The 12456-nt window shown below is 41.6% G+C and overlaps 1 protein-coding gene across 2 annotated transcripts in view; it reads right to left on the bottom strand.

Annotated features, from left to right (window-relative positions):
• The window catches only part of kcnn2 (potassium calcium-activated channel subfamily N member 2), a 35932-nt gene extending 24171 nt beyond the window's left edge, over window positions 1-11761 (bottom strand). For both annotated transcript variants that reach the window (XM_023960705.2, XM_023960704.2), the window contains exons 1-2: window positions 10840-11761; window positions 10400-10495 (exon numbers count right to left, since the gene is read on the bottom strand). In XM_023960705.2, coding sequence (XP_023816473.1) covers window positions 10400-10495; window positions 10840-11613 — 870 coding nt within the window. In that variant the 5' untranslated portion in view covers window positions 11614-11761. The remainder of the gene's footprint in view (window positions 1-10399; window positions 10496-10839) is intronic.
• Between the last annotated feature and the right edge of the window lie 695 nt (window positions 11762-12456).

Raw genomic sequence — 12456 nt, 5'->3', positions numbered from 1 at the left:
TTGAACGGCCTCAGTTTTTAGTGCGTATCTTGATGTCAAGATGACAGATCAAGTAGGCATTGACTATTTCATTTTACAGTCTGCTTGTGACGTGTAACAAGTCAGAAAATCAAGAAACTGTGGCAGAAAATAATGCTGCAGACACGGAAAGCCTCTAAATGCTTCTTTGCATTCAACACATTTACAAACAACCACATCAATGCACCGAATTCTATTTCAGTCAGACAACTCTTGCAGTAAGAAATATTTATTTGACATTTTTCCACATTCTTTAAGTTGGCATTCACGTATTTTCGTTTGGCATAAGGCTCCGTTCAATTCCATAAAACTTCCATAAAATTCCATAAAATTTCCATAAAACTTTCGGGTAACAAAACCCCCCTTTACGGAGCCCACAGGTGGAAGCCGGGGAGGAGGGTGGGGCGAAGAATGAGCGCTGAAGGTAAGAAAGAATGAACAACTGCGCACCTGGCTTAAATAGGACGCTGAGCAGGTGAGTTAATTAACTGAACCGCCCTGGGGTATTTACCTGAAAACACTGCTTCGAGTATCTGCCCGAAATACGATAAATCGTCATTTCAGTCAGACAACTCTTGCAGTAAGAAATATTTATTTGACATTTTTCCACATTCTTTAAGTTGGCATTCACATATTTTCGTTTGGCATAAGGCTCCGTTCAATTCCATAAAACTTCCATAAAATTCCATAAAATTTCCATAAAACTTTCGGGTAACAAAACCCCCAACACTAAAATCATCCAGAAGAAGAGAAAATGTGAATGTATAATCAGTGTGTAATAAAATGGGGTGTGTTTTCGGCAGCATTCCATTTTCATTTCATTTCCCAGTATGACTGCTATGTGTGACCCGGCACCATTGACCGTTTGGGCCGCCCCCGTTCGAGTACAGCGCCACGAAGGGAACATGCTATCTAGTGGATCTGCTATGTGTGACCCGGCACCATTGACCGTTTGGGCCGCCCCCGTTCGAGTACAGCGCCACGAAGGGAACATGCTATCTAGTGGATCTGCTATGTGTGACCCGGCACCATTGACCGTTTGGGCCGCCCCCGTTCGAGTACAGCGCCACGAAGGGAACATGCTAACTAGTGGATCTACTATGTGTTACCCGGCACCATTGACCGTTGGGCCGCCCCCGTTCGAGTACAGCGCCACGAAGGGAACATGCTATCTAGTGGATTTGCTATGTGTGACCCGGCACCATTGACCGTTGGGCCGCCCCCGTTCGAGTACAGCGCCACGAAGGGGACATGCTATCTAGTGGATCTGCTATGTGTGACCCGGCACCATTGACCGTTGGGCCGCCCCGTTCGAGTACAGCGCCACGAAGGGGACATGCTATCTAGTGGATCTGCTATGTGTGACCCGGCACCATTGACCGTAGGGTCGCTCCCGTTCGTGGAAACCACTAGAGGAACATACTATCTGAAAGAGAGAGGGAAAGAAATAAAAGGGGAGCCAACATAAAATTACTTATACGTGATCTTAGAACGTAAGCTCACTTCCGCAAAACGCTGTGCAGAACTATAATTTAAACCGCCAAACAACCCGTATGATACATTAACTTAACATCCAATCCAAAGCTTCCGATGGCGTATGACATGCTTAACAGCCATTATTGGAACTTCTATTAAACCAAGAACAAGTTTGATGGCCATAAACTCTTCCATTTTGGCAACTATATATACACGCGCTTAAGTAACATCCATTATTTCGAAGCTCCCAACGACAGTACCACGAACGAGCTTAATAGCCATAATTTTCTCCATTTGGCATACCAATTATAAGCGCTCAAGGAACATCCATATAATGAGGTTCCATCCCAATATTAAGAACGAGTTCAACGCCCATAATTACTATGCTTCTTTGGCATACTACAAACAAATGAGCTTAAGAACCAGATTCGAGCTCCTCGCAGACTATGATACAACTTAGAGCAACCTAAATTTTGAGGCTTCCACCTGGCTATAATTTTCTTTTAACATCTATAATCGAAGAATTTACATTCATTCTGCGGTTGACATTGATTAATTAATTCAGTCAGAAGTGTCATTGGAATGCAGAGGAGGTCCAACGCCCCGTCACTTTCAGTCTAGCAATAGGTACGTCGAGCAGTCATCGTTGCAGCACCAGATCAAGGAATGCATGGGTGACATCATTTCCTGGAAACGGAGAAGCTGATCGGGGCGTAGGTGTTCGCAGGCTCAGGATGCGATGCATAGATAAAAACAAAGCAGTATTAGTCTTGACAAGAATATATAAATAACCCAGAAACTGATCAGTTTCAAAACGATTGAGATAAATTAAATAACAGTGCTTTTAAAAAAACAAATCTGAGAAAGTGAAATTTAGTAGATAGTAAAGGTAAAGACCCATTGTGGATTTATCGCACCCTAGAAACCACCATAATTACAAATTCCAACAGTGAAATGATAGTGAAATATATGACCTGCACGAAATCTTAACACCAATTTTTTATATATTCCAATGATGAGAAAAGTAACATTTGACAGTTTCAGAGGGACGCACCTTCAGGAGGCCATCGAGGAGTAGTAGATGGGAAGAGTAGCCAAGGAGATTTGTAGATGAGGAAGGTCAACATCCCACGTGGCAAAGGATTACAGCTCGGCTGGATTTGATGCCTTGTATTTGATATAAGTGGTTCTCAAATTTTTTTAATTAGCCAAGGGCGACTGGATACTGCAAAAGAGAACTTGAGAGCCATGAGGGATCATAGGTTTTGATAGTATTTTTTGCTAGACTGAACCTTAAGCATTTAGAGGCGGAGTATAACAAGCCTCTAAATGGGGATGCATCTAGCAGAGTGTCATCTGCTTAAAAAAAAAACAGATAGAAGACTGACTTGTGGACACAAGATTTAACTCTTGAACTAAGCTTGAGAGCGCAAGTGATATATATTTCCTACGGTCAGGGTAGAAGTTGCTCAAGGTGTTATTTAAACATTAACCAAGTCAACCGATGACACAATACTATCATTTAATATTGAAACAGCCTTAATATAATCTCCAAGGATGAAATAACCGGACGACCCCTTAAGAACCATCAGAGCCGTAGATTCTGGCGGCCGGACAAACACAAACCACTCTTCTTAAATCCTTTTCCCCCAAACCAGAAGGCGCAGACTCAGGAGAACAAGTGGAGGGAGCCTGAAGACACAACAGGTATCACAAAACCACTCCAGGCATAGAGAGGGAAAGATCAAACAAAACACGAAAATCCAGCACAGGAACACGTGGCCCAGGATCGAACAACCCAGAACAAGAACACAAGATGAACGGATGACCATAGGACCAAAGCTACAGCAAATGTCAGGTGGCCCAATCATTGACGAATCATATCCAACCAAAATTTGAATAAACGACATGCTGCACAAAAGCTAGAGATGACATAATGGGGAGAGACAAGCATCAATGAACCACCCAAATCTATAGAAGAAAAAGAAATCCGGACGGGTGGAGGACCGTACATTATAGATAACGTGGAAACCCAATTTTGAAAATAAAGTTTTTTCACAGAGATTCAAAAGACCAGGGATACAGAGGAAAGTTGGCCATCAAGAAATCATCGATAACATGCAAAATGAAGGGCACCCATCGCCTACAAATATCCAGTACAGGGCGATAAAGTCGATTTTATGAGGACTGCCACGACAACGGAAAGGTAAACCGGCAAACACCTCGAGCGCCAACTGAAGGCCAAGAGACGCCACTGAGAGGCATAGAGGCAGAACAGTGAGACCATCAGTGACAGTCATCCTCAGCCTTATATCGCGTTCGGAGGAAAATCGTGGAGACAGCATGGGGAGCTGAAGAAAATGTATACTAATCCTGAAGGCGCATGGGGAACCAGGCCACTGATGCCCAGAAGATTAACTGCGAGGCGCTAACAGGTCCAGATCAAGTCACGTCAACCTGAACACTTCCTAGGGGCCACCCTCAGTGGCGGCTTTGAAAACGATGCCCCGGAAGAATCCATCACACAGCCCCCACAAACCTCCAACCAAACTAGAGAGAGAATAACAAATTAACTGTCCAGCCGAGAAAACAAGGCCGCGACGAGACCGACACACTCACTAATGCGGCCGACGCAAGTCCCTGAGGACAGGGCAGGACCCACTGGGGTACACAGAGCGGGGAAAAACAGGCGAAGCAGAACCAGATGCAGAATGTGCGGGGGCAATGAACGAGGATCGCTGAGTGAATAAAATGAGCCATAGACGCTGCATAAGAGAGACCAATCATAGGGAAAAATGTCCACAGAGCAGAGACGGGTCCAAGAGACACTGATTCACATTCTAACTAACCAGCAGCTACAACAACGAAGAAAACAAACAGAAGAAACGCCATAATAATAAAGCCAGCATCAAATTAAAGATAAGATTTACACACAGCTCCCAAAGAACAAAACAGCAACAGAAAACAAAATGCTAAAAGCCACGATAAATTCAGCCAGCATGAGAAACCTGGCCAAACGAGGACTGCCAGCCTTCACAACCACAGAAAGGACCCCACAACCCCTAAAAAAAAACAACCGGACGACACAGAACTACGCAGCAGAAAAGGAATCAGAAGCGCATCATGAAGGACCCGGAGTCAAAACCACAATTCCCAGGGTCCTTAGGGGCGTGACGTCACCGAAGTAAACAGGAAGTGAGACGCAGCCATAGAAAACTACACGGGAAAAGTACCGCATGACGCTCACCGTGGATAATTGGGGTGACCACGGCAGACGAGAAGACCCGGACTACTCCTGATCGGGGGGCACGGACATCCAGAACATCGCGGAAAGCACACCCCTTGCAGATGCACGCGACTGCGGCGAAACGAACGCGCTGTGCGCCGTCAGCCGCCCGCGGATCGGAGGAGAAATTAAGGAGAGCAGACGCGGCGAAACGAAAACCCCACATCAGAAAGATGGGGATCATCCATCCGAAGGACGGGGGAACACAGCAAGACGCCGAAAGAGACGGAGACCCGCGGCCTCGGAGACCGGCGAAGAATGAGCGCTGAAGGTAAGAAAGAATGAACAACTGCGCACCTGGCTTAAATAGGACGCTGAGCAGGTGAGTTAATTAACTGAACCGCCCTGGGGTATTTACCTGAAAACACTGCTTCGAGTATCTGCCCGAAATACGATAAATCGTCATTTCACTGTGAGAGCAAAACTCTTCAACTTTCATCCTGTCTGCCCTTCTCTTTTAAGTTTTTTTTTTCTGTTAGAAGAAAAACTTTGTAGTAAAACTCTGGCAAAAATCAGCGCCTGTGATATTTATGGAGTTCGACAAGGAAATCAGATTCAAGGGGGCTGGAAATTGCGGAGAAACATTTCATCATCCTGACTCATCATCTGACAGCATCTGCGAGTACACATGGATGTGCATGCATAATCTATTTTCCTGCAGGAGTGGGGAAAAAGTGCACTTTAGAAACAGCAGTCCATTTTGCAGCACTGCAAACACCTTTGGCTTTTATACAAACTGGACAGGAATGATGCAGGAGGGCTTCAAAAATGCAGAACCATGTTAAATGGAAAAGTGTTGAAGTTTCTAAAATGTGTTGAAGCTCTGTTGTAAATTTATAATATTTTATTGAAATACGCATTTACATGTGGCTTTATTTATCACTTTTGTAGGTTTTGAACATTTCATTACATACTAAGCAACATGCTTAAAATTTAAAAAACTGAAATCCGATCTGCTTCAATTTTTATGATTAGGTGAGCCACAGGTTTGGAACAGCATAACATATTATTTCACTGTTTATTCTTTGGGAATTTAATAAAATGCTAAATACACCAATAATTCACTTGCTTATTAAATCATCTGACGCCACAAGCTGCAGAATAGATTGCGGATTTGAGTCCATGGTCGAGTCAAAACAAAGACTTTAGATAGAGAACTAACATAAAAGACATTTTTTTTTATCTTAGTGGGTCTTTAAGGCTTTAACAATGGTTTCAAAATTTTTAGAATGCAAAAGTGACTGCAGCTCATTGCACCCTCAGGTTTGTGGTCCACCTCTCCTCTAAAAGATGTTTCAGTGTTCATTTGTTTGTACACTACAAACTTACAAATATTTCCATTAGTTTAGGATCATTAAAAACTGTCAACCAAGATTTCCTACTCTTGCAGCTGCAAAACAAGCCCAAATCATGACCCCTTCACAACTGTGCATAAAAGATGAAATAGGATTTTTGTTTTGATCTTCTGTATAATCTGAACTGTACATAAAAGTCTGACATTTTCCCTCATATCTGAAAAAACAAAAAAACAAAAATAAAACAATTACTGTCTTAGACAAGTTCATCTTTGGAACTCCATCTCTGATCTTCTCAGGGAGAGGACTCTTTTGCCAAACAATCCTTCAAGCGTATGTGTTTAGTGCTTTTCTAAATGTGCTGCAATAGGCATTAAATAACTTAACTGAGGCCTATAAACTCTGGGATGTGCCTCTTGTATTTTGCACAGTTTCATAGAGCAGAACAGTCTGATCTGAACTCTCTGTGACTTCTACAAAGATGGGGAACTGATGTGTTATCTTCTTTACAATAAGATAAAACACACTTGAGTGCTTTAAGCACCAACCTACTAAAAAATCTCCTGTATTTGTGCCAAAACATATACATACTTCTAATTGTAGTATTCAAATGCATTTGATTAGCACCACATGGCATTCACTGACTTCCTCCGTTCCTGTAGGGAAAATGCTCCAAAATTTGCATTGACACGACCTGTGATATGTCATTCGCTGGTGATAAAATTGCTGGAGTGACATTTGCACTGGAGTGAGATCTATGATAGATAAAACTGAAGCATGTGATTCAAAATGAAGCGTTAGAAATCCTTAGATTTGAGGCGTAAATGTCATCACTGTTCATTTGCTTCCTGATACTTGCACTTTTTCAACGGGGATAGATACATTTGAAGAAAACATTTGATCTTTCTTTTTGTCTATGAATCATTTTGGGATGTTTTTTCTAATATTAACAATATTTTGCTGTTTGAAATATCATTTTTGATGAATACTCTTGATTGTCCACTTTTGATAAAACAGCAAATATGCAAAATTCTAATAGGTTTGTTTTAATTTTTACAGCTTAAAGTTGTAAAAACCTTTACTTTTTGACTGTTTTTGTACGCTTGTACGCCCCTAACATATCTATGTTAATTTCACACAATGAAAAAAAACTATTTCCCAAAATATTTAAAACCACAATTTCCAACTTATATGTACTTACATGTCAGATGTTAAACTCTCATAAAGTCATTATTCACTGAACCGTTGGTGGTTTCAAAACTCCCCAGTTCGTTTGGCGGTGAGTTTTGACTGCTTTGACTGTTTAAAATGATGTAGAAATTACACTGACACCCCCAATGGTAGAATAGTCATTAAAATGTTTACGTGAAACAAACACAACAAGAATTATGGCACCTAACTCGGATTCCACTTGGTATGAATATTTAGAACTTTAAAGTTTATACGAGGTGCACCTGTTTTTTTAGACATTTTTTTCCACTGTCCAACCTTATCTTTCATTTATTTGTCAATTTATACATTCTGTTGTCTCTACAAGTTTGACCTTTGTTATAAAACATAGAAACATTTTAATTTTTGCAGTTTTTGGAGTTTAAAAAATGATTGAAAAAACTACTACTCAGAATTTAGTTGTTTTTTTTTTGACATTTTCAGGCTTGTTCTGGAATTATTTTGCAATATTATAGTGAAAACTTTCAACATAAAAAGAAGCAGGGGTTATACTAAAAAAAACTATCAAGCATTGGCTTAAATACAATTTTAAACAGAATTGATTGGACCAAATTCGGAACGCAGTACAATAAAACACATGGAATGCAAAAACTCAAATATTTTTGGCCTTCATAAACTTGTTTTGTGGTGAATTAGCTTCTTGACTGTTTGTCACAGTGGTTGCACCGACAAACAAGAACGAGGAGCAGAGAAAACATGAGGAAATCTCAGACATCACCTTTATGCCTGCATGTGTGTCATCTGCATGACAACTTTTACCTTAATTCCTCTATGCCTGAATGTGTATGTACCAGCACATGTCAGTTTGCAACAACTGAATGATGGCGGCCTAGCAACAACATGCATAAAAGCCCTCAGGCGAGGAAGGAAATGAACAGCTGTTGTGGTGGAAGTTGCGGTGTAAACATGAAGAGTGTTGGATTCAATAAGTTGAAAGGTGGCGAAAGGTGCTCCCAAAGGAGGGCCTGATAAATTGGGGAGCAGAGTTAACAGTTATTGTGTATATTTTACAGAAATGGAGCCCAGCAGTAGCAGGAGCATTGTCGGTTGTGATTAATTTATGCTTTTAGTTATTGTTTATGTGTGAGGAAAAAATGCAGTACAGTAATCAACTCTGACTGAGCCAGATGATTGCCTCAATAAAGTTTTCTAGGTCATCTTATGAAGAAGTTCATTAGTAAGGAGAAACGTGCTCAGGATGATGCTGTGATTGTGAGAGATGCATGGATCAAAGAGATTTCAACAGCCTCTCTGCTGGGTAAAGACGAAGCAGCAGACTAAACACTTAGAGAGGAGCTTGTTTAATGTCAAAGTGAACGTTTTTGCTTGCCTTTGATGGTGGAAACAACCTGGCGTTGAAGCTGTTTATAAAAACTACTTGAATCCATCTTTAAAGTCCAGTGTATTACCTTGGAAAATAAATTCACAAGACATGTGTCCCCCTTTCGTTCCCATATGAGATGCTGCTGGAGCCTATCCAGCCACTGAAGGGCAAGGAAGAACAGCTTGCCAGTCCATCACAGGACAACACAGAGAAAAGCAAACACTAGCATTCACTCCTAAGAGAATATATGAGTCACAAATTAACCTATGAAGCACATTTCTGGACTGTGGGAGGAAGCCAGGGTGCTCTGAGAAAACCGACATGAGGAAAAAATGTAAACTCCACATATAAATAATAAAGAGTGCATTTATTAAACAATGCTAGAACAGAAAATGTGAAAATACAAAACATAGAAGAATTGATTTTATTTATTTAAACTCCAAGTTTATCTTCCGCTTTTGAAAAAAAAGCAGAATAAATTGAAAGCTCTAGTTATGCAACTAATTATCGTTAGGTTGTCAACTCATTTAAACAAAACAAAAATAAAAGACTGAGTTATAATGAGATGTGAAAAGAGAGACACATTCTTTGTGGAAAGCTTCCCCTGAGATTTGCCGCTTCTAAATATAACAATAAAGTGCATAATGATCAATCAAATGATGTTGCTTTCGATTTAAAAGAGAGAAGGAAAATCTTGGATGTAGTGGGGAGTTGTTAATTTTTGGTTCACATACATTATTTGCCAATGGTGTAAACAAAAACTCAAAACCATTGAACTAAGTTTAGGTCAATTAATTCAGAAATTGCAACTTTTGCACATAAAAGATGCTCATGCGTTAAAATTCCATTCTCTAAATTTCTGAGACAAATTTTGAAGTTTTAAAATAAGGTGTGGGTCGCAGGGTGATGCAGAAGTTGCCTTCTTGTTTCACAGAGTGGTTCGAATCCCGCATCTTCTCCCCATGCATGGATTCTCCCTGGGCACTCTGGCTTCCTCCCACAGTCCAAAAACCACGTTTCATAGGTTCATTGGGGTCTCTGAATTCCCCTAGGAGTGAATTATTTAACATTTATTTTACCAGGAAGTCCCATTGAGAAAAACCAGACTGGTGACCTTTTTAATGGTACCCTGCCTTCCCCCATCAGTAGCTTGGTTGGCTCTAGCAGCCCCCCAACCCCAGAAAGAGACTCAGCATGTTCTGAAGAAGGAATAAGAAAAAATAAGGCATTCCTATAAGTTAATAGAAATTAAAGACATGTAAAGTATTTTAATCAGCATGTCTGGAAAGGTTATACCATTAGTGTTGCAGCCACTCAATAAAGCTACAAGTGCAGAAAGAGCTTTTTAGTAATGCAATAATGTTCAAAGTCAAGGCCAACAAAGTGTTGTGCTGTAAGATCTCAGGAGACACTGATGATTAGTGGGGAAGTGAGCCTTGTGAGGAGTAATTAAGTCATTTATAATGTGGCTTCTGTTGCAGTTGATCCACAATCATTAAACATGTTTAGTGCTTCATTATGATTTGGCTGATTGATAGCATTGTTGGAGAAATATCACTTATCTGTTGTTCGGTTTGTAAAGTATTTCAAATTAAATAAGTCACATAGATTTTGGACAAAACCTAAAAATAAAAACTTGTTTTTACAAAAGGTATCTTTCTTTATACATTTTTAAGCCAATAAAAACCCCAAAGAATGTTTATGTCAAAAGTTCCAGTTCTTCTGGTTCTCATCGATCTTTTGGAACAGGAAAAAGTGTGCAAACGTTACCTGTATTTCTCTTGCATGGTATATGATGATCAGCCCCAGGAGAATGATTGTAGAAAGGCTTATCAGGCATTTTAGAGCTAACGAATACAGGGATTCCTGCAAAACAGAACAAAACAATCAAAGTTTCAACACAGGAAATCATTTTTTTGCATGAAAAAATGATACTTTTATTTACAAAATGTAAAAAGTATTGATAATTGAATGTACAATCAAACTAATATGACGCTGACCAGCTTTTTATTAAGAAATAACAGGGGTTTCTCCTTCATGATTGATCATTTCATCCTCAAAGGTGCAGAAAGTCCCAAAATATTGCTGCTGAAGTGGCTTCCAGGCTTCTGGGTGAAGTTTTTCAATGTAAAAGACTTGCTCCGTCAGTCATGAAGAAGTGGAGGAGCCACTAAAAATGAGATGGAAAAGATTTGGACTCATATACGCACCTTTCCATACGCTCCCCATGAGAGCTCAGTCTCTATAACCATAACAACGATCCCAAACATCCCAAAGATTAAAGCATAGTCGCTGAGCCGCTTCCTCTTCTCAAACAAGGCCCTCCTGTGCCCCAGCTTTTCCCCAATGTTCTGGTTTTTCTTTTTCCCCGATTTGCCGCTGCTGTGGCCGCAGCCGCCCCCTCCGTCTCCCGATGCGTAAGGCATCAGGGTGGTGGAATTGTTCTCCGGCTTGGAGACTAGAGTGTCCGACGCATCCGCGGCTGATATGGGTTGCAAAGGCTGGGACTCGGAATCAAACTCGTGTATGTTTCTTCGGGACGAGCTCAAGTTGCTCAGCGGCCGCATTACGCCGCCGTTGTATCTGCAGCTGCCCATGGCTATTTCATTGTAGGAGTTACTGTCTTTGCTGCCCAGGCTGCCCCGCAACCGATCGCGGCAAAGCTGCTGCTGCTGCTGACGGTGAGGATGATGATGTCTGGATGAACTACCATGACTAGAAGGCGTGAACTCGCAGACGCTGTACTGGCAGCCTTGCCTCGAAGACGTCTCCGAAGGTGTCTTCAAAGTTCCCACAGTGGTCGGCGACGTCCCGCGGAAGATGAGGCTTTTTCTTGCATCGCAGGTGCAGTCATTGCAGGTGCAGCATTGCTGGTGCTGCTTGCCGAGCCGATCCCCCCGTCCGCAGTAGTGCTGGTACTTACAGTGGTGGAACTGCTGCTGCTGTGGAAACAAATCGTTCTGCAGCTGTAAGGGGGTTTCCATGTCAGTGCTGCTCTTTAAAGCAGCAGCGGCGGGCAGGTGCGGAGCCCCCGATGAAGGACGTCCTGGTCCTTACGGGAGGACAGAGCTGCTGCATGAATAGATCCATTTCGGCTCCAGCTGAATAAAAGGAGCTTCCGATTGGGCAGGGGGGGACCAAAACAACTGGATCGACGTCATAAAAAAAGGGTTGCAACAATGAGACGTGAAGCCCTCCCTCATATGATCCTGTTAATCCTCCTGAATACATCGATTACCCATAATTATTTATTATTTTATTTTGTTGTTAAAAGTGTTTTTTAATGATCACCTATGTTTTCAACCTTTTTTTATTTTGACTTCAACAAAGCCCTAACAATAAATTCACCACTTATTTCCCCCTCACGCATCCGACTGTCACCCTTGATCTACAGGGTTTCGATCCCATTCACTTCACCAGTTCCAGAGCGCGTCACCACGAAGGCCTGTGGCACCTCCACGGCCAAGGCTTTTGTCTGCACTAACAGATTGATGTGACGACGGGTGGCTGTGTTGTTAATGGAGTGGGAGAGTTATATCACTCTGGGGAAATGCAGCCAAATGCCCGAGATGGAGCAGCTGTGGATGCATAAAGAAAAGCCCCCAACTCAATAATCCATACGTCTTTAGTCTGCGGGCAACATCGAAACACACATATCTCTGCTGAGCTTTGTTTGAGATTCTGTCTCTGAGGTGGGGTTTTACTCGCTCTAGGCTTTCAGCCAGCCGAAACAAATATTCACTTGTGTATTACTGTGAACAAGTATCGTTCATGGAAACAAAACAAAAATACAACATTTCTCTAAAATACGAAATGTAGAAAGAAAT

This window comes from Oryzias latipes, chromosome 12 (genome assembly GCF_053564925.1).
Source record: "Oryzias latipes strain Hd-rR chromosome 12, Olatipes_Hd-rR_3.1".
Taxonomy (NCBI): domain Eukaryota; kingdom Metazoa; phylum Chordata; class Actinopteri; order Beloniformes; family Adrianichthyidae; genus Oryzias; species Oryzias latipes.
Note: the sequence above shows the minus strand (reverse complement) of the source record. Positions and strands in the feature narration are given on the sequence as shown.